This window comes from Crinia signifera, chromosome 2, assembly GCF_055691185.1.
Source record: "Crinia signifera chromosome 2, ASM5569118v1, whole genome shotgun sequence".
NCBI classification, from domain to species: domain Eukaryota; kingdom Metazoa; phylum Chordata; class Amphibia; order Anura; family Myobatrachidae; genus Crinia; species Crinia signifera.
In genome coordinates this window covers 330,401,757-330,424,996 of record NC_139218.1, presented here as the reverse complement: position 1 = coordinate 330,424,996, position 23,240 = coordinate 330,401,757, and the positions used below count along the sequence as shown (strand labels likewise).

The following is a 23,240-nucleotide window of genomic DNA, read 5'->3' as shown; positions in this document are numbered from 1 at the left end:
AGTAAAGACCCTTTTAAATGCTGTACATACTGTACATTATGTACATACACACACACATATTTGTATAGATATTTTGCCTTTGATACTTACAAGACTGCTTCGTCTTTTAGATAAAATTAGTTCCAGCAACCAGAGGGTGATTGAAGATGTACGAGCCAGAGGTCTGTGTAATGACATGAAGCGATGTATGTACTATGAGACCTGTGCCACCTATGGGTTAAATGTGGATCGAGTATTCAATGAAGGTATTTTTACTTTGCAAATGGAACAGAGTTTTGTTGCTATTTCATTTTTTATCATTTAAATTTACATATACTGTAGTAAATCATACAGATCATTAAATCATAAATACAACTAGCGGTTGAAGAGTATACAACCACCCTACCCACTGGTATCTATAAGTCAGAAAGGCCACACGCTGCACCTTCTTTTCTTATCTTGTATCATCAGTCAGATGGTCTCCATCCCAACCCCCGATTTCAGGGGGCAAAGGGTATGCGATTTATCGCATGATTGTATGCACATTGAAGAAAAAGAAAAGCACTTCAGATACGATTAATCGCACTGGGAGCTACAAGGGAAATTGCAGCATACCACCGAACAAGTGTATGGGCACCATTAGTGATTCATCCTCAAAGATTGTGAGGGAAATTTACTAAGATGTGTATTCTACTTTACATGTGATGTTCCTATGGGCGACCAATCAGAATCCACTTCTTATTTATTTAGTAGACTGGATCTGATTGGTTGCCCATAGCAACATCACATGTTAAGTAGAATACACATCTTAGTAAATTTCCCCGTTTGTTTCTTTCTGCAAGCACAGATACTGTAACTTCAGGGGGACTACATGTTTTTCCTTGTCCCAGAGAAAGATGACTACAGTAAGAAACTATGGTTTAATCCAGCGGTTCCCAAACTTTTTTGACTCATGGGGCCCTGGAGCAGTGGTGTCAAACTCATGGCCCTCCAGCTGTTGTGGAACTACACATCCCAGCATGCCCTGCCACAGATTTTATATAATGGATTGCTAAAACTGTGGCAGGGCATGCTGGGATGTATAGTTCCACAACAGCCGGAGGGCTATAAGTTTGACACCACTGCCCTAGAGTATCAGAATGTAAGTGTTTATATGTCATCTTTTGGTCAGTAATGTGGCGACTCGGGGAGGGACAGGATTCACTTCTGTTTGTGCATATATGTTATGAATTAAAGCCACAAGCACTGGCTTTCCCTGTTACAATGACCATAAAAATGATTTGAATTGAATTGGTCCAGGACCATTAACCCAGGGCACCCCTCTTAATGCCTGAGGCACTGGGAACTGCTGGTTTAATCACAACTTAAATATTAAGTTGCTATTTAAAAAAACTAGGACCATGGTTTGCATTGTATTTGTAGCTTTGTAATAAGATAATAGGAACAGCGCTGAAATAGGAATATTAATGCTTATATAGAAAATAACTGTGCATATACTGTATACTGGGGTAGATTTATTATAGCGGCGCCTATCGCGCCGCTATAACAGTTCCTGCTTCGCCTCATTAGCGAGGCGAAGCAGGAGGGGACACCGACAAGATCTATTAAGATCTTGCCGCCGGAGTGGGGGAGCGCTAACTCCTCCCTCCGGCGATGTTCCTCCTGGAGACATCGCATCAGTTAATACTGATGCGCCGTCTCCTTTCCCCCCGGCCAACTCACTGCGCATGCGTGGGATCTCGCTAGTCTTGCGAGATCCCAGCACAGCTCAGCGCTATCCCCTGCTATACCCTGCTGTTAGGTATAGGGCATCGCCGCCTGCAGCTGGTGAAGTTGACAGCTGCAGGTGGCGGAATGGTCAGCGATGCTGACCGTTCATAAATCTGGCAGGAGCGTTGTTCAAAATATCGCCCCTGCGCTATGCCTCCTGCCCCACACCGCCGGCGTTAGAGTAAACGCTCGGCGGGTGTGATAGATCAGGGGAAGCGCTATCCCCTGCTATAACGCACGGGGATAGCGCAGATTCCCCTGATCGCCGAGTAATAAATATACCCCAGTGTACCTATAGCAAGAATAATATTCAACTTTGTAACTGAGTTGGCTAGTTTATATTAAACAATACTTATATCTGCTATGTAGTTATGGTTCCCAAAGGAGTAATTTTAGAATGAGAATGTCTGTTTAAAATACACATTCTGAGTAGTTGTACTTATATTAGTTATACAGTATATATTGTTATATATATTATACATGTCACAGACTATTCATGGTGCAAACTTTTCCTTTTATGCACAAATGCAAATGATCAGGACAGAGACTTACTCCAATTATCACATAGGGGTGATTCAGTTTGGCTCACAAAGAACATTTAGTTTGCTAATGGACAACACCATGTGCACTGCAGGTGGGGCAGATATAACATGAGCAGAGAGAGAGAGAGAGAGAGAGAGAGAGAGAAAGAGAGAGAGAGATTTGGGTGGGGTTTGTACTTCAAACTGATTTCTACATTGCAATGTAAAAATAAAGCAGACAGTATTTACCTTGCACAGAAACAAAATAACTCCCCCAAATCTGCACATGTTACCTACCTGCAGTGCACATGGTTTTGTCCATTAGCAAACCAAATGTGCTTTGCGAGCCAACCTGAATAACCCCTATAATCAGGTATTTTTAGTGTCAGTAGTAAACGGGGTGAATTTACTTAAATGCAAAAAGCAGATACAGTACTTGAATGTGTTATTTATATTTTTTTATATCTGTTTTCAAATGGATGGCATTAGAAACCTAAATGCACAGGATTTGGAATACTTTTAATAAGTAATAACTTTTATTATTTACTTTTTTTTACGAAATCCTGTCCCTGTCATTTAATAGTATCTTATACTTTAAAGTGTATTAGTGGTGGATAATGTAACTATTATTTGTTAGATTTCACAAGCATAAATGAAGGAATTATAGGGCCAGATGTAATAGGGTGTGAAAATCAGAAATCGAGAGATTTTGGGAGAGTTTTCCCTTTTTTTTTTTTTAAAGTGGAAATCATTTACACTGAACAGCCAGGTTGACTTTGCCATGTAAATGATTGCCGCTTTAAAAAATATGATAACTCTCCCGAAAGCGCTCACTTTCTGATTCTCGCACCCTATTACATTTGGCCCACAAAGTTTTCTCTCTGTATACTGTATGTCTGATTATATCTCTGTCTTGCTCACTAAAGATTCATGGTACTGTATATAATGGTTTATTAAATATGTTATTTGCCTCTCCTCCCAAATTCTGGAGAGTTCTTTCATACATCCAAGACAGTAGAGTAGCCCCAGGTGTTGCCCATTTCAAGTGAAGTGGATAGTTTTGGTGCTTGGTGATGCAATTCATGGGGAATCACCTCATCTTGGCAATTTCCACTGCTGCCACACAATGTGGCATTACACATCAGGACTTATGTAGCTGCCTACCCTCCTGCATTCTGCAGGAGACTCCCTGAAATAGCAGCAATCTCCCTCTCTCCGTCATTAGTCTAGAAATCTCCCTCATTTCACCTAGCCCACATTATGTAGCTGTTACATTTTTGGGAAAGAAAGAAAGGAATGAGAGATAGATACATTCACATTGAATCATCAGCGCCATTTCCCGGCATTGGTAATAAAACACAATGATCCCTATGGCTACATGCAAGTCTTGTGGCCATTTATATGGAAGCACATATAAAACACAATAGATGAACAATCCCTGACATGTATCAGTGACTTTTCTTTAATTGCAAGTATAGTAGCTCTTACTAACTGCTTTGGGGCTCATCTACATTTGGATATCAGTCATTTTAAAAGTTTCTTCTAAGATGTAGCAGTACACACCCATGCTTCTAGGTGCCACTTTCACAATCTCTCCATATATGGAACTAGACACGCCCTTTGGGTGGGGCATGACACGACCCCTCAATATTCTACTGCCAACTATAATCTCCCTGAGACTAGTTTTCAAAAGTAAGCAAGTATGCAGCAGGAATAATATTGTATGCATGCTGGGCTGGTGCAGGAGGAAGCTCCACTGCCAGTGATGCACTTTTTACATAATCGCATTGCACCACAGAATTAACAGACCACTAAGGGCCTTATTCTAGTTCACTCTTAGAGGCCAATTCCTTCTCAGATGGACAAAACCATGTGCACTGCAGGGGGCAGATGTAACAGGTGCAGATACACTTTGATTTGGGTGAGTTATTTTGTTTCTGTGTAGGGAAAATACTGACTGCTTTATTTTTACACTGCCATATAGATCTCACTTTGAAGAAAAACCCCACCCAAATCTAATTCTCTCTGCACATGTTATATCTTCCCCACCTGCAGTGCACATGGTTTTGTCCAGCTAAGAAGGAATTTACCTCTAAGGGTGAACTAGAATAAGGCCCTAAGTGATCTTTACTAAGACATATGGACATTATCAGCCAGCAGATGGATTGAATGGAGAAGATCATACTTGCTCATGTGCCACTAGGTCATGTGTACAGACTCTCCATTTAATACAAGCCACCAAAGGAGCATTTAAGCACTTCATGCCCCACAGGCCAGCAGTCTCCTGGACCTTGCCCTAGATAACATCTGCTATTCTTGGGAATCATTCTTTCTGAATGACTGAGCTGAAATTGTCTGTGCTGCTGTTGCCTTTGTTGGCTGTCCCATCACCACTCATTTCCAGTAGATGATTTGACCTTAATCCCCACCTGATCAGGAATGTGGCCAGTAACTAGTGAACAAATATCTGCATTGAAATGGGAAAGGTGCTAAAGAGCTCACTAATAATATAAGCGCTGATGTATCAGATTTAGCTGTGTCAAGGGAATAAGTTCTTGTACAGGTTTATGAAGCATCAAATTCGAGTTAGCTGATTGTTATGCGCATCATGATATTATTTGATTTATTTGTATTCACTGCGCTGCTTTCATTGAATTATTGTTATGCATTGCACTATATTAGATCATTTTTATGTTTAGTTTGATTTATTGTCAAATATTTCATTTTATCAATTCAGTTGCCCAGAAGATCCTAGCACTGAAACGGCAACAACAGATGCTGTCATGCAAATCATTACCCAGCTCCCCCAGTCACTCCGCTGGTACAACACCATTATCAGTGCAGGTACAGTATGTGATCTGGGATTGTTGTATTATATTTGGAATCAATAGCATAGGGTTAGGGAGGAAGTGAAATTACTTATATTACTAAACTAATGTGGGGTACACACCAGGACGACCCGCTCACAATTCACGATGTGAGCGGGTCGTCAGTGTTCTTCCAACCCGCTCACGATGATCAGGGGGGCATGACCCACTCACGATGTGCAACGTGAGCGGGTCCGATCCGATGGCGACCTGCACCCGGGAGTATGGTTGTTTCCAGATCCTACCTTCTGCAGGTAGGATCTGAATAACGACTGACCGACCCGCGGAATCACGCATCGGATCGGTATCGGTCCACACCAGGACAGAAAAGGGCCCAATCACCACACAATCTAGATCCAATTGGATCTAGATTGATGGGATCGGACCCTTATCGTCCTGGTGTGTACCCTTAGAGTCAGGATGTTATCCTAGGTGTGGCTACAGTCCAGGCTTAAAGTGGCCCTGAAGATGTGCCATGGGGGTTCGTTCAGTGGAGACGGAGGTCATGGTAGAGGGGGGTGTCGTCCGTGCTGGGGGAAGGGGGAGGTACGCTGGTGGCTGTGACAGTGCCTCTATTTACAGCAACCACCACACGACTCATCGACTCATATAGGATGGTGTTATCATGGGAGAGTGGCATTTTAAAATACAGTATATCTTCTATAAGGTTACATGATGTAAGTTTCAAGTGGCAGCAGTGTTTGGAAGTGGCTACATTCAGACCATGGTGATTTTGTAGAGGATGATACGCATTGCTAAATGTAATAATTTTTTAATATACAGTTGCTGTAGCTTTGGATATGTTTAAAAAACTCTGACTTGTTTGCAGTCCAAACCACAGACTGCAGGGAGAGTGGTTCCATTGCTTCCCATACATATGCACACAGTTATTCTGTAAGCTGTATCCAGAGTTGGGTTTCCCACTAGGCAGATGAGGCATGTGCCTGGGGATGACACTTCCATGAGATCATTGCTAAGCCTTTTTCTTTATCAATCAGACATATTATTTTGTTTTGTTTCTGATGGGGGGGGGGGGGTGGCAGTGGTCAGTAATTGTGGTACAGGAGTGGGGTGAGGTTGGTGCTGTTGTGGCAATCAGGGGTGCAGTGAAGGGGGCAGTGACATGATGGTGGGTTGGGGCGGGCGATAATAGTGTACCTAGGGGCAGCCTGACCACTAAATTCACCCCTGTATGTATTATTTAATACAGTATATGTCAGCACCACCTGTATACATTTTTTTGATAATTTAACAAAGAGAACAAATTCTAAAACCAAACCGTGTTTGTTGCAGACCAGCAATGGAGGACCAACAAATGACTACTCATCCTCATTACCTTCTACTCCAAACATCAGTCATAGGGAGCTGCGCAGTGAGGTGTCTATAGGAGTCAGCACCCCAGGGTCCCTCCACAGAGGAGCTAAGCGTCGCACAAGCCTTTTCCCAGTAAGTTACCTGAACTGTCAGAATAAATAAAAGATCAGAGTTTTATGGTGAATTCCAGTCCACGTTACAGGTGGCATCCGTAGATTAAAGAAAAAAGTAAAAGAACTAACTTTGTTACAAAATTACTTATCTCCATAATGTCTCAATCCATTTATAATGTCTGATTCATCAAGGAAAGCATTTTGGGACTAATTCAGACCTGCTCGCTAGGTGGTGAAGATGTGCCGCCTAGCAAGCAGGTAATCCCTGCCCCACCGAACGCACGTCCCACCCCTGCCGAGTACGCTTACACATCTGCTCGCATGCGGACACATAAACAAATGTCTCATTGGTCGATATATGAGGAAACACATTGGGCCGTATTCCCCCGGAACGCTATTCTATGTTCCGGGGGAATCCTCGCTGTCAGAGGATGGCGAGGATTCTCCCAAACAGCGAGGCTTGTGGATAAATGCAGTGAGCCCGCTGCATTTAGCCGCAAGCCTCTGTTTTAGAGGCCACACACACCGTTTCCCTGTCGCTGCAAAAACCTAGCGACGGGGAAATGGTGTGTGCAGGGGGTCAGTTGGATATTGACCATGTGAGCCGTCAGCAATGCTTGCTGTCACAGCTCGCAAAAATCATTGAATATACCCCATTGTACTAACTGCACTATATTATAGGACTATTCTAGTAAAGTATATTCCTATGTGTTCTTTATTTTTTATTGCTTGCTCAGCCATTAATAATGAGCTGTATGCCACCGTATTATCTCAAAATTTTTTACATCTTGATATATTAAGAAACGGAACAAAACAATTTGGCTGCTGGATTTATACCTGTTTTACCCAGGCCATTCTTTAAGCCTCTCTGAGCCATTACTGTCTGTTCCATTCAGAACTGCATGAATAATGGGCCTCATGTTGGGCAAGAGTTCAGCTCCATCGCTCTGGTGGACATATGGCATATAGAACGTGATTGAACACCAGCCATGTCAAATCAATCACCACTGAAATAAAAAGTGGTCCCAAATGAATGATCCCCACTGTAATACCAAGCACTGGGAATTTGATATTCACCTCTTGTTTGCTATATTAAGTTAGTGGAATGAATATTGGATTAATAACATCTGTTTATTTGAAGAACCGGAGGGGAAGTGACATGGAAAAGAGAAGTTTTGACAGCCGAGGTGACACTATTGGTGGCGGTCGAGCTCTGCCAATCAAACAGGTAATTAAAGATATTATTTGAAAGATACACTTGCTTTTTACTATTATTGGTATGGCCCCCTAGCTTAATTGATATACAGTATGGAATTGCATTACAATTATACAGGAGTTTCCTGATCATATTATAATAAAACTCTAAAGAGATTTCTGAATCAATAATAAGTTTAGTTTTATGCACACATCCAGGGCCGGCGCCACCACTAGGCAGTACTATGCATTCGCCTAGGGCGCCGGCCACTGGAGGGCGGTACTGAGTCACCGGGGTACCAGAAAGCATCCCATCCCGCCCGGCGTGGCTGCCCCCCGCGCACGCCGCCCGCTGGGGGATTTCAGTGAGGATGGAGACGCGGCTGCCGGCTCCCTGCTGGGGGGATTTAGCGAGGATGGACGATTGGGACTCGCAGCACCCGGAAGCTGCATATCAGTACAGCAGGAACAGAGCTCCGGGGGTGCGGGCGCCCGCCGCAGTATCGCCCGCCCCCCCGTGCCATAGTAAGTGCAGGTGGGCGGCGCGGGGGGGTTTTGCCTGGGGCTGGCGGGGGGCTTGCACCGGCCCTGCACACATCTATACTAACAACATGACACAGACACACAATGACAGTGACAGACCCATAGGGTTAAATTTACTAAGATGGGAATTCTATTGAATATGGGATGTTGCCCATATCAACCAACCAGATTCTATCTATTATTTTCTATATGGTGCAAAATAAGAATGGTTGCTATGGGCAACATCCTATCTTCAATAGAACTTCCATCTTAGTAAATTTACCTCATAGAATGGCAATGAAACACAGCTCGATATGGACACTTTGGGCTAAATGTTACAGCCTGTGAGAAGCAGGAAGTGTGAGATTGTGAGCGGGAATTGTTTACATGGTCTAACCAGGTTGATTTTGCTGTGTTAATGATTGTTGTTATAAAACTCTGGCCAGACTCTCATGAAGTGCATGAAACCTTTAGCACTTTGACAGAAAAGACCCCAACACCATTACCTTCCTTGTTGCTGTGTAGCAACCATGGCCACCATCAGGGGGGTGCTGTGGGAACCGCTGTCCAGGGCCTGGCCTCTCTGACAGAGAGGGAAGGGCCCAGCCGCTCATTCCGCCGACAACACCCCCCGGCTGCCTCTGCTGAGCTGTTGCTTCTGTTCTCCGTCGCTTCCGGACACTGGCAGCTATTTAAAATGCGGCACCGCATGGTGAGTGAGCTAATCAGAGCTTACATACTGGCAGCCACTCTGATTGGCTGCCGGGCCACGAGCCCCGATTGGCTTACAAGTCGGCGCCATATTTTAAATGGCTGCCAGTGTCCGGAGGTGGAGGAAAAGCCACCTGCGCTCTGGGAGCAGTGGGACCAGAAGAGTCAGGTGGTAAGTGAGGGTGGCCTGTACTAGAAATCAGTCTCGGCCCCCAACATTTTGTCAGCCCTGGTAGCAGCAATTAGAAGCTGCTGCCTCCAAGCCTAGAACCTCTGCATAAGGAGGCTAAAGGAAGTTATGGTGATGGGACTTGTTTTATTCTATGTAGGTTGTTTTCTTAATTACTGGACACTTCAATTGGTGCTTCTTGTCGAGAGAAAATACATGAAATATATTGAGCAGAATACTTTAAAGTGAAAATGAGGTAAAACCCTGTTATTGGGTTTTTATACCGCATTTTTGTTTGCACTAAAACCCCTCTGTCGGGGCGCCACTGTGGAAGGAATCACCAGCTTTTGCTGGCAATACCCTATAGAAGCCTAAGGGGTTCTATGTACTGGTCTCAGAGAGAGATAGTATAGAGTGAGATACAGTACCAGCCAATAAGCTCCTAACTCCTAAAAGCCCTTTCTGATCGATATTTTTCACTATGGGGTATTTTCAATTAGAGTCAGATCCATTCCGACACGCATTTCTCTAAATGGATCCGACAAGCCCTCTTCAATGATCTGACTGTCAGATTTGCCTGTTTCCGGCATCCTGTCCTGCTGCTGCTGTCAGCAGCTTCCTGTGTGTGAGATCACAGGGAGTAGCTGGAGGGAACCGAACTCAGCCATGTAGCCGCCTGCTGGCCGGGGAGCACTGCCGGGAGAGAGGAGCCTGGCTGGGGGAGTATGAGGGAGGATGCCTATCAGAGAGGAGAGTGTCTTCCACTGACCGCGGCTCCAGCTGCCCCTGAGGGTAAGCACTCTCTCTCCCTCCTTTGCCCCGCTCCCCTGTCTCATCTCCTCAATCTATTTTTAAAATTGGATTGAGATTGTCGGAAACGGGGATAAAACCTGACTGATTTGGCCGCGTTTCTGACAAAAGCATGTGGATCCATGGCTATTCCATACCCTCCAACTGTACTGTTTTTGCCGGTACAGTACCGTTTTTTAATGGTCTGTACCGGCAAAACACAAAGTGTACCGATGTACCGATTTTCCGTCTTCCAGCCTGGTTCCAGGCAGTGCTCCTTCTTTAAAGAACCTGCGCTATTACTTAATGTGATAATTTACCACGTGACTGTATAGTGCTCTGCAGACTACCTGTTTGCAGTTCGCACTGACAGCCGGAAGTGCCCGTCTGAGCTGCGCCGGGTGCCTGGAAGCGGGACATACAGTAGGCAGGGAGTGCAGCAGCGGGGGGTGAGCCGGGATGGCACCCCCACCGCAGCCTGCCATCGTCTGCAACGTAGAGGAAGAGGAAGCATTGCCCTTCTGTTCTCAGGTAGTGGTGGCAGACAGGCTCTGGTGACCCAATAGGAGCTTGACTGCATAGACCATTTACGTAGACTGCTATAAGCTGTGGCCACTCCCTCTTTCCCGATGACCACGCCCCCTTTTCAATTGTGTACCGGTTTCTGCCCTCCAAATGTTGGAGGGTATGCTATTCCGCCGATCCACATGTTTTCCCACAATTCACAACTTGTCGGAAATAAACAGCCCATATTGAATTAGTCAGAAACTGCTGTCTTTCTGAAAATATGGCAGTTTCTACTCTAATTGAATATACCCCTAGTGTGTAGGGGACTTAAGGGGGGTATTCAATCCAGATTCCAACTGTCAGAACGTTCCTGACAGTCAGAATCACGTCTGTTTTCACCAGCTTCCAACATCAATAAGATAGTCATAATTTAATGTTGGATTGTCAAAAATGGTTGCATTTGTCCAAAAACGTCTGCGGATTCGACAATCCACAGCTGGTTCCAACAATACAGATTCGCCTCCATATTGCTGGGAATCTGTAGCAAGCACATCCCAGTCAAGGTGTAAAGTCCTGGCCGGGATTAAATACTGAACTGCCGAAATTTCGGAATAAATTCCCCCCTAAATGCCCATACACACTGGGCGACTTTGAGCTGAAAGTCGCTCAAAACAGCATGTTTGAGAGGCTTTCAGCTCAAAGCTGCCCAGCGTGTATGCCCCGGCTATGAGCGGTGAGCCAGGAAAGCCGTTCATCTGCTGGTACCAGCAGATGAGCGGCTTTGAGGAGGGCTTTGCATAGCACTGCGCTATTCAAAGCCGTCCGCCCCCTGCTGACGGAGCCGGGCAGGGGGAAAGCCTCTCAGTGTGTATGCACTGAGCGACTTTATCCCCCAGCAATGAATGCTATCATCGCTGTGCATACACGCTGGGCATAGTCACCCAGTGTGTATGGACCTTAAGTGTAACTGTGCCATTGCAATGTTTACACCATGGGGCATATGTAATAGGATCTGAGTTTTCCAGTGCTGTGAAATTCCCGGCCGATCTCAGACATTATTTTTTTTTTTACAGGCAATCACTTACAATTCAAAGCCAACCTGATTTTGCCTTGTAAAAGATTCCTGCTTTAAAACAATGTAATTTAATCAGTATTGCCATAATGACACTGAAATAGTAATAAATAGGTCCTTAAATACCTATGTGTTTATGTCCTGGATAGCAATTAGATTTTTAACATAGAACAGCATTTTGGAGAATACACACATATACATCACACACTGACATCCCTGCTCCACAACATATACTGTATATCTACAAGGTGCAATGAAATAATGGATAAACACCAGTTTAAATACACCATATTAACCTAGAAGAGCAGTGTTTCAAGACGGACTACTGGTGCAAAGCGTTGTTAAATACCCTGAGGACAGCAACCACGGCAGTAAAAATAAGTGGTACGAAACTATACTGGGGGCAATTCCCATGCTAGTTATGAAGTGCAGTTGTCGGTGCTCAAACCATTTTTGGCGCAACTTGCTGCCATCACAGATTTTTCCTCATAGAGATACACAGGGAAATCTTCACTGTTCCTGCACTATAATTCATGGCAATGTGCACATTGATACTTGTCACCAGGAATTGAATTACAGTACCTACAAAATGTTGACATAAATACAATAAAGCTGTTTCACATGGGTGGTGGTCATATCTTGAATGAAATATTGTGGATTGGTGCCGGATGAAGGAGCGCCAGTTGGGATTCCGACAGTCAGTACACCGACATCAGAATCCAGACTGCAAAATGCCCAACAGTCGGGATCCCGATTGAAAGGAGCTATTCTCCCTTGTGGGGGTCCATGACCACCATAGAGAGAGAATAGAACCAGTGACGAGCGCAGCAAGCCCGCAAGGTATTTTGTTGCGCTCACCCCCTGTCGGAGTACCAGCAGCCAGGATTCCGATGTCAGTATACTGACCGTCGGAATCCCAAATCATACCACACCCCTTGGGGATAGCTTGAATGTGTAATTAATGGCAAACAGTCCAAGGTCCGTCTTTCCCCTCTACTCACTGTCAGGGACCTACAGTATTATAAGTTGTTGCATTGATGTTATAATCCCAGTGATTTGGAGTGTGCGCTTTCAGTCATGTGCTTGGAGATGGACACCGATTAGAGCCATAGCGGCAAAGGAAAAAAGTGAAGTGAAGTAACAGCTTATACTATCACTTTACTTTCGGGTCCGGACTCAGCTTCTTTAATAGCAAACAGTGACATGAAATACCTCCCCAATGCCGTGATGGTGGGAGAGAGTCCGCAAATTGGGCTCTCCCACTAATATCAGGAGTGGGGGCAGAGTGGACAGTGAGCGGGGAGATGGGAGGAGGGCTGCAGGGCTTCCGGGAGATTGGGGCACACAAGCATCTCTTGCGCACGCACCCCATTCTGTCTTACTTCGGCGGCTGACAGGAGACAGTGAATGGCGATAGAATCTAATGAGAGCTTCTCCATCTGTACTTATATTATTACATATACATTATTGTGCATGCACTAGCAGTATTTACTATAAATTACCATACTTACTCTCTAATGGTTATCCAAACCTCTGTAGAAGCTGGCCACACACCCTCTGAAGACTGACCACACCCCTAAACATGGGCCCAATCACTGTATTAGCCGGTAGGTCCTTCACGCCCCAGTCCAACACTGGGCTGGAGTAACTGAAGGCTCATTGTGAAGCCAATGGATTTTAGCCAGGACATTATTTGTTAAGCGCCGCTGTCCGGGATCTCCTGCGCCCGGACAGCCGGCGGACGTCACAGGGCATGTGAGCGCTGGGGGTGGTCCCCGCCAGCGTCTCACGCCTCGTCCTGGACTCGGGCGTCGGGGCGTTGCTAAGCAACGACCCCGCACTTCCGCCCAGCGCCTCCCCGCGTCGCCAGCTGACGTCAGCTAGGCGGCGCGAAGCTCAAATATAAGCCGGCGTCTGCTGGGCACAGACGCCGGTTATAGCTTTTCTGAGCTACTCCCCGGTCCCTGGCGCTGTGTCTACCTTTGACCTTCTGAGCTTGCTCCTGGTCACTTCGTCTAGAGCCTGCCTGTCTTCATTGGTGGGAACTGGAGTAACATCATCCAGCTCCAGTGTCCCAGCCCAGCTACCCTGGTGGTCTTCTTAGGGTCACGTAAGTGCTCCTGCGGAGCCTGGTTCTTTTATTTTGGAGCTGCCGTTCTCCTTTTTCCGTAGGCTGCCTAGCCGTTTATTTTGTCACCTTGTGTGGGTTTTGGACCTTGCTCCTCCGTGGGCCTGGCCCATACTCTTATTTCCATTTATTGTTCGGATACCCTCAGTTCCTTGCCTGCCCTTAGTTTTTCCCGGATAGGTAGGTCCTCTCTCTCTCCTGTCCCAGTCTTTGTTTGGGGATTCGCTACCTGCTGTGTTATTGTTTTTCTACGTGGAGATTCCCCGTCTCTTGCCACTTGTGCCTGCGACTGGGTCGCTTTCCCGGATTAGGCCCGGTGCCGGCAGACAGGGGTTTTTGTTACAGTTAGGCCCAGTAGTTAGTTATCCTTTTGAAGTCACCCCTGACGATCGCTTACCCCTTGTCACCTCATAGACCTAGCTGCATCGGGGTTGGAGCGGGCCTAACTCGCTCCTTCGAACGCGGCGGCCACAGGTGAAGCCTAGTACCTGCAGGGGTTTGTCATCTGCCCGGGGTACTCAACAGAGTCAGCGTAGGATTCGCTGTGGCCGTCCTAACCGGCGGTCCCGGCTACGGGCTCACGCCTGACCTTTCACTCCCCATTTTCTGCCACTGTTCCCCAGAGTCTAGCGGCAAGCATAACATTATAACCGGCCATACAGGTTATATAAAAAGGGATTTATATAACAAATTTTTTTTGTCTTGTCTCTTGCCGTTTCTGTTTAATGAATCCTACTCCTCAGACTTTCTCGGATCAACTCCAGGGGCTAACCCAAATGGTCCGGGATCTGTCTTTAAAGGTAGCCAACCAAGAACAGAGGATGCGTCCTCCAGATCCAGGGGTGTTGGAACCTAAGGTGAATTTGCCCGACCGATTCTCTGGGGATCGGAGGGCGTTTTTCAACTTTAGGGAAAGTTGCAAGTTGTATTTCCGGCTCCGTCCCCGGTCATCCGGTTCTGAGTCTCAACGAGTAGGCATGGTGATGTCTTTATTACAGGGGGACCCTCAGACCTGGGCATTCGGGCTACCTTCCGACAGTCCGGCCTTGTCTTCGGTTGATAACTTCTTCACTTCGCTAGGTTTGTTGTATGACGACCCTGATAGAGAGGCCTCCGCGGAGACTCATCTCCGAGCCCTTAAACAGGGGAAAGACCCCGCAGAGGTCTATTGTACTGAATTCCGTCGGTGGTCAAATGATTGCGGATGGAATGACCCTGCCTTACGGAGTCAGTTCCGCTGTGGTCTGTCCGATATCATCAAGGACAGCTTAATCCAGTACCCTGCACCCAGTTCTCTGGATAAATTAATGGAACTGGCCATAAAGATTGACCGCCGTCTCCGTGAACGGAGATCTGAGCGGGGTATACAAACACGGTCACTTCCCTACGTTCCCTTAGTTCCGGAGGAGATCGATGAGCCCATGCAGATTGGGGCGACTCGCATATCTCCGGAGGAGAGAGCCCGTAGGTTCAGTTCAGGCCTTTGTTTATACTGTGGGAACAAAGGGCATATCCTTAAAAATTGTCCCAACAGGCCAGTAAAAGCCTTGGCCAAGTGAACGAGGAGAGGGTTCACTTAGGCCTGCAATTGTTTTCCTCTCACGATTCTTTATTAGTTCCATGTGGTATTTGTTTTCAGGAAAATAACTTTTCCGGTACAGCATTCATAGATAGTGGTGCGGCCGGAAATTTCCTGGATATCACCTTAGCCCAGACATTGGGTATTCCTCATCTGAAACTCCAAGGTCTTGTTACTCTTCGGGGTTTGGATGGGAATATATTGTCCAATGGGGCAATTTCTTTTCAAACTCCCTCAGTCTTGATGACTATCGGTTTATTTCATACGGAGGAGATTTCTTTTTTGTTAACCTCTTGTCCTCTCGTTCCCATAGTATTGGGATATCCTTGGTTAGTCAAACATAATCCCATTATTGACTGGAGTTCGGCGCAGATTGCTCGTTGGAGTCCCTTCTGTACTCAGCATTGTCTCAAAACCTCGGCCTTGGTGGCGTCTGTCTCCCTCTCCGAGATACCTCCTCCTTATCAAGACTTTGAGGATGTGTTTTCTAAGGGGAAGGCGGACAGACTTCCGCCCCATCGCCCATATGATTGTGCCATCAAATTGGTCCCCAACGCTACCTTACCCAAGGGTAGATTGTACGCCTTATCCATTCCGGAGACTAAGGCGATGGATGATTATGTACAGGAGAGTCTAAAAAAAGGGTTCATCCGCCCGTCTAAGTCCCCCCTCAGCGCGGGGTTTTTTTTTGTGGCCAAGAAGGATGGTTCCTTAAGGCCTTGTATTGATTTTCGGGCCCTAAACAAAATCACGGTGAAAAACACCTATCCTCTTCCATTAATTGCGGTACTTTTTGACCAATTAAGATCCGCAACTATATTTTCCAAGATCGACCTCAGAGGCGCCTATAATCTCATTAGAATCAAGGAAGGCGATGAATGGAAGACGGCGTTTAGTACTCAGACGGGGCATTATGAGTACTTGGTGATGCCTTTTGGCCTCTCAAATGCCCCCGCTGTGTTCCAGGACTTTATCAACGATGTCCTGCGTGATTTTTTAGGTCAGTTTGTAGTTGTCTATTTAGACGACATCTTGATTTTTTCGCAAGATTTACATTCCCACAGAATTCAGGTGCGTCAAGTCCTGCAAAAATTGAGGGAGAATCAATTATTTGCCAAACTGGAAAAATGTGAGTTCGAAGTTACAGAGGTTTCTTTTTTGGGTTACATTATTTCTTCTCAGGGTTTCCAAATGGACCCTAAGAAGCTTCAAGCTGTGGTAGACTGGGCCCGTCCTACCAGTTTGAAGGCAATACAACGCTTTCTGGGATTTGCCAACTATTATAGGCGATTTATTCACTCTTTTTCCTCTATTGTTGCTCCGTTGGTGGTGTTAACCAAGAAAGGGGCCGATCCGTCACAGTGGTCCCCTCAGGTAGAACAGGCTTTTGAATCTTTGAAACAAGCCTTTGTCTCAGCTCCTGTTCTTAAACATCCCAATCCTGACCTTCCCTTTATTGTAGAAGTGGATGCTTCCGAAGTAGGGGCAGGAGCAGTTTTGTCTCAAAGGGATCCAGAGTCATTGGACTTGCATCCCTGTGCATATATGTCCCGAAAATTTTCCCCGGCAGAGGCCAACTATGATGTTGGTAATAGAGAGTTGCTAGCCATCAAATGGGCTTTTGATGAGTGGCGTCATTGGTTGGAGGGAGCGGTTCATCAGATTCTGGTCCTCACTGACCACAAGAATCTGCAATACATCGAAACAGCTAAGAGGCTCAACGCCCGGCAGGCTCGGTGGGCGTTGTTTTTCATGCGCTTTAATTTTTCTATCTCTTATAGACCGGGCTCAAAAAACGTCAGAGCTGACGCGCTGTCTCGGTGTTTTCTTCCCCAACACGATGACAAGATCAGCAAGAGTCCCATTTTGCCTGCATCTTGCATTCATGCAGGAGCCCAGCAAACCTTAGAAGCCCTCATCCGACAAGCTCAGAGTCAGGCTCCGGCTCAAACCCCCACCAACAAGTTGTATGTTCCCCCGTCTCTTAGACGTAGAGTCCTATCGGAGTCTCATGATTCCAAACTGGCTGGCCATCCAGGAGTCTTCAAAACTTTGAAGCTGCTTTCTCGTGTTGTTTGGTGGCCTGGCATGTCACGTGATACCAGGGAATTTGTATTATCCTGTCATGGCTGCGCGCAGCATAAGGTTCCGAGGTCTCGGCCCATGGGGGAGTTGATTCCCCTGTCCATTCCTGTCAGACCCTGGTCACACTTGGCGATGGATTTTATTGTAGGATTACCTGTATCCGCTCACTGTCAAGTGGTTTGGGTCGTGATCGACAGGTTTTCGAAAATGGCGCACTTTGTGGCCTTGAGACAATTACCTTCGGCCAAGGAGTTGGTTGCTCTGTTTTTGCAACACATTTTTAGATTGCATGGTTTACCCACAGATATCGTGTCTGATCGTGGGCCACAATTTGTGGCACAGTTTTGGAGACTGTTCTGTTCTGCATTAAAAATCAAGACCAGTTTGACATCGGCTTTTCACCCACAGTCCAACGGACAAACAGAGCGGTTGAACCAATCCCTCAAACAATACTTGAGATGCTTTGTGTCCAAATTGCAAAATGATTGGGCAAGCTTTTTACCACTTGCCGAATTTGCATATAACAACGCACATCATTCAGCATCTAGGACCTCTCCGTTCTTTGCAGTATATGGGTTCCATCCGCGAGTCAACTCCTTGGGACCTGAAGCTTCTGGGTCGGCCTCGTCGTCTTCGGCCTCTCGACTCAGAGTCATCTGGAGGAGTATTCACATTGCTCTTAAGGAGGCTGCATTGAGAGAGAAGGCGTCTGTAGACAGGTCTAGGCGTCCTTGTCGCTTTAAGGTCGGTGATTGGGTCTGGCTTTCGACCCGTAACATTAAACTTCATCAACCTTCAGCCAGGTTGGGACCTCGATTTATTGGTCCTTTTCAGATCATTAAAAGGGTGAATCCGGTAGCATTTCGCTTGTCTCTACCCAAGTCCCTCAGGATCGCCAATACCTTTCATGCCTCCCTCCTCAAGCCTGTGTTCTTTTCTCAGAAGTTTCATCGCAGGAGCAACGCTGGGTCTTCCCCAGTGATGGTGCGGGGACAACAGGAGTTTCACGTAGAGAAAATTCTGGATTCCAAGTTTACTAGAGGTTCCTTGCAGTTTCTGGTGCATTGGAGGGGCTTTGGTCCTGAGGAGAGGTCATGGGTTCCTGATAAGGACCTTCATGCGCCCAGTCTAAAAAGATTTTTTTTCCGAGAATTTCCGGATAAGCCTGGTGGAAAGGGGTTGTTGACCCTTCCTCAAGGGGGGGGTACTGTTAAGCGCCGCTGTCCGGGATCTCCTGCGCCCGGACAGCCGGCGGACGTCACAGGGCATGTGAGCGCTGGGGGTGGTCCCCGCCAGCGTCTCACGCCTCGTCCTGGACTCGGGCGTCGGGGCGTTGCTAAGCAACGACCCCGCACTTCCGCCCAGCGCCTCCCCGCGTCGCCAGCTGACGTCAGCTAGGCGGCGCGAAGCTCAAATATAAGCCGGCGTCTGCTGGGCACAGACGCCGGTTATAGCTTTTCTGAGCTACTCCCCGGTCCCTGGCGCTGTGTCTACCTTTGACCTTCTGAGCTTGCTCCTGGTCACTTCGTCTAGAGCCTGCCTGTCTTCATTGGTGGGAACTGGAGTAACATCATCCAGCTCCAGTGTCCCAGCCCAGCTACCCTGGTGGTCTTCTTAGGGTCACGTAAGTGCTCCTGCGGAGCCTGGTTCTTTTATTTTGGAGCTGCCGTTCTCCTTTTTCCGTAGGCTGCCTAGCCGTTTATTTTGTCACCTTGTGTGGGTTTTGGACCTTGCTCCTCCGTGGGCCTGGCCCATACTCTTATTTCCATTTATTGTTCGGATACCCTCAGTTCCTTGCCTGCCCTTAGTTTTTCCCGGATAGGTAGGTCCTCTCTCTCTCCTGTCCCAGTCTTTGTTTGGGGATTCGCTACCTGCTGTGTTATTGTTTTTCTACGTGGAGATTCCCCGTCTCTTGCCACTTGTGCCTGCGACTGGGTCGCTTTCCCGGATTAGGCCCGGTGCCGGCAGACAGGGGTTTTTGTTACAGTTAGGCCCAGTAGTTAGTTATCCTTTTGAAGTCACCCCTGACGATCGCTTACCCCTTGTCACCTCATAGACCTAGCTGCATCGGGGTTGGAGCGGGCCTAACTCGCTCCTTCGAACGCGGCGGCCACAGGTGAAGCCTAGTACCTGCAGGGGTTTGTCATCTGCCCGGGGTACTCAACAGAGTCAGCGTAGGATTCGCTGTGGCCGTCCTAACCGGCGGTCCCGGCTACGGGCTCACGCCTGACCTTTCACTCCCCATTTTCTGCCACTGTTCCCCAGAGTCTAGCGGCAAGCATAACATTATTGTCCATTAATGCAACATTTGTGCAGGATTATTAATTACACAGAATAATTTATGTATAAAAAAATGTCAAATAGGTGCTGAGAAATCTATGAAAATTCTCAACTATAAAACAAAAATAAATATTTTTAAAAAGCATCATTTTTTTTGATTTAGCGTTTGCTCTCCAGACGCCACCTAGTGTTACAGACGAATAATACAACTTGATCAATCCTTAAATCACTGCACAAAAAGAAAAGAAAAAATGAGCACACAGTGCTTACAGTATTTACACAGTCTCGCTTGTCTTCTTCCAGATTCATATTAAGTTTGGAGAGCTTTACTAATTATGTATTTCTCTGGGCTGCCATGATATGGAAAATAATCAACAAGACCAGAACAAGCTGCTTTATATGAGGGGTTAATGTACGCTCACTGTGAAGGGATTAATGTGCTTTCATGGTACATGCTCATTTGTTACCATTTGATTAGCTAATGCATTGGCACAGTGCAGCAGCAAATGACAAACACCCACATGACTTCACTCAAGTGAACACCTTAATTGTTACAGTTACCTTCTGTAAAGAACGTTAAATGGAAGGCGTGTGCTAGGACACAGTGGGAAGCTATAGGTTATTCCTTTTCGGAGCGGCTACCTGCAGCTTCTTGTGGGAAGATCTACCACAAGGAGAACCCACACATTCCAATTGAATCTTTCCACAAAGAGAACGCAAGTGATCCAGAGCAGAGATTTGTACATTTACCTTTTACCAAGGTATAGAGACATGCTGTACCTCTGTGTTGCTGTGTGGGCCAGAGAATGGATGTTTGGAACCAAAGAAGGACAGTACCCTTTGGGAATCAATAAAGATGTTGGGGATATGAAATACACACAAATGTCCACTGCCCCCTGCTTTTTGGTAGGGACAGACTATTATGCATACAGCATGTTATTTAAATAATCTGCTTGCATTCTCTGCACTATTGTTAATTGAGTTAAAATGCAAAAAAAGTGATATATTCACCAAGGGATGAGGTGACCACATCCTGACTGCCGGGATGCTTACCGCATCCTGCCATCAGAAGACCAGCACAGGAACCTTGAAACGGTCAGGATGCTGGAATACTGACAGCTGGTATCCTGATCAGTGAGTATGTAGGGTTGGAGTAGGAACAGGCCTGGGAAGGGGGGTTTAAGTTTAGGCACTAGTGGGGGGGACTTCAGGTTAAGCTGCAGGGAGGTATGGCTTCGGGGAGGAACGGTTATGGTTAGGCACTTAAAAGGGGGGGTTAGCTGCGGGCGGAGGGTTAGGTTTAGGTGGTGAGGGTTCAGGTGAGGCACTAGTGGGGAGGGTTAGGGTCAAACTGCAGGATGGGAGGATTAGGGCTAGGCTGGAGGGTTTGGAGGGTAGGTGAGAAGGTTAGGGTACCCATGGAGCACCTGCCGGTAGTCTCCCTATTGGGAGCCAGGTTCGATCTTTTGATCACTGGCATACTGAATGCCGGTATACCATATGTATCCCACCAAGGGATGCAGTATTAAGAGGAGGTATTAGTAGTCGGAGGAAGGAAGGCTGCGCAAACAATGGTGGACTAGAATTAAATAAAGGTCTCTTCCTAACTGAACCAGGATGCATGCTGCACAGAATAGACTCATCTTCCCTGAGCCTGAGCCACATCTTTTTGGGTCTGGCATTTTCTCTGTGCCTGAAGAATGACTGAAGAATTATTTGGATTCTTATATCAGGGTCATAACTTCATATGCAGAAGACCTCTACATTCCCAGGAAGCTTGGCCTCATCTACACACTTACATGTCCAGTGTTTCTGCAAGTGTCTTGGTCCGGAAAAGTGCATACAAATGTAATTAACTGGATGACATGATAGATTCCAAGTCAATATTCTTATAGTGTTAAAAGGGACTTCATTCAGCTTGTGGACAAAGAGCATGGTATCAGGGTGTGGATCATTAGGTCTACAGCATGTTGGTCGACAGTCATTAGGTCGACACCGCTAGGTCTACATGCTGAAAGGTCGACATATGACATTAGGTCAACGCAAGCATTATGTCGACATGGGCAAGATGGACAATCAAAAGGTCGACATGGGGTTTTGCCGTGGCTGCACGCACCCAGCGTATGCACAAGTGCAGAAATGACCCTGCGCATGTGCATATGCCCACAATCAGTCCCCGTGCGAATGTTCTGGTCCATGCGTACGAACCAGAATAACCCCCCCTTGTATAATGCTCTATTCAGCCTGACTCCAGCACTGCTGTAATGTCCTGAGTAGAACAATGAGAGTACGAGTATCATATGCTGTGATCTGACCTGCAGTATGCTACACTTTGCAGCTACACATCACCCCTTACTGTGTTCATTTTCAGAGCTTCCTTATGAAACGTAGTGGGAACTCTCTGAACAAGGAATGGAAGAAGAAGTACGTGACACTGACAAGCAATGGAATGTTACTCTACCATCCCAGCATTAATGTAAGTGTCTTTGAATATATCCTATTCTAATATATAGAATCTGATTGGTTGCCCTTAGCAACATCCCATCTTTAACAGATCTCCCATCTTAGTAAATTAACCTCAAATGTGTACCCAGCCTCCTAGCACAATTCATTTCTCCCAATATAGTATACTACTGTACCACTGCTATATAATCACTAATACTGTATGGCCAGATCCCTCATTCCCAATAACCAACCACCATCTCATTGTAATCGCTATAGTTACTGGATTCTCACAAAATTGAAAATCTCTGTGTTCCCTGCAGTTATAAATGTGATATTCTCAATAGGATGAAGCTGCAGCATCACCATATTTGCTCTTGAGTGTTATGTATGTCTTCTCCCAATCATATTACATTGCGAGGTCCATTTGGCAGGACACTGCTGAGTGAGATTAGAGGATGGAGCAGCATTTCTTGCTGATGTTCCCCACGGTTGATGAGTGAGTCATTTACTTGTTATCCCTGCATTGCAAAGCAGCAGAGTAATATTCCCTGCTTACCTGACACCTTTCTTACACATAAAATATGGGCAAGAGAAGCTATTTTGTTAATCTTCGGAAGTGCTTTTTACTTAGCCATGCGTCATTGGGGGCTGGAACACTTAATGTATTTGATTTCCCATGAGACGTCGATGTTTAATCACAAATGAATTCAGGAAGTGTAGTTGCTTGAAGAGCAAGGTAAGAAGTGTCCCTGCAGTGAGACCATCCATACACATTACTTATGTCATCAGCACAAGTTACCCGGTACACTGAATGGACCTGATCGGTAATAGGCTCACTAGGGAAATTAAGCGAGAGGCACTGCAGTTTAGACGCTGAAGGGATAGTCTTCTGACTTTGGCCCAATGTTATAGGAGGAGCGGTTCAAGTCAAAATTACGGCTCTCTGATTATGACTTATGTCGAGCTGGATATGACATACAGTATGTCAAGCTGGATATGATGTATGATGACCTGAGTATGACATATGAAGAGCTGGATATGATGTATGATGACCTGAGTATGACATATGAAGAGCTGGATATGATGTATGATGACCTGAGTATGACATATATGTACATTCAGTATATTTAAAAACTCACCTTCCATTGCATATCACAAAGCTAGTTTTACAAAGTGTCTTGCCACGCTCTACCTC

At 46.2% G+C, this 23,240-nt stretch overlaps 1 protein-coding gene across 2 annotated transcripts in view; it reads left to right on the top strand.

Moving 5' to 3' along the window:
- The window catches only part of AGAP2 (ArfGAP with GTPase domain, ankyrin repeat and PH domain 2), a 217,482-nt gene that overhangs the window by 148,221 nt on the left and 46,021 nt on the right, over nucleotides 1–23,240 (top strand). For both annotated transcript variants that reach the window (XR_014469772.1, XM_083169414.1), the window contains exons 6-10: nucleotides 111–245; nucleotides 5,008–5,114; nucleotides 6,431–6,583; nucleotides 7,706–7,792; nucleotides 21,972–22,076. Coding sequence is in view for 1 of the 2 variants with exons in the window: in XM_083169414.1 (XP_083025540.1) it covers nucleotides 111–245; nucleotides 5,008–5,114; nucleotides 6,431–6,583; nucleotides 7,706–7,792; nucleotides 21,972–22,076 (587 nt within the window). In the remaining variant the exon portion in view is untranslated. The remainder of the gene's footprint in view (nucleotides 1–110; nucleotides 246–5,007; nucleotides 5,115–6,430; nucleotides 6,584–7,705; nucleotides 7,793–21,971; nucleotides 22,077–23,240) is intronic.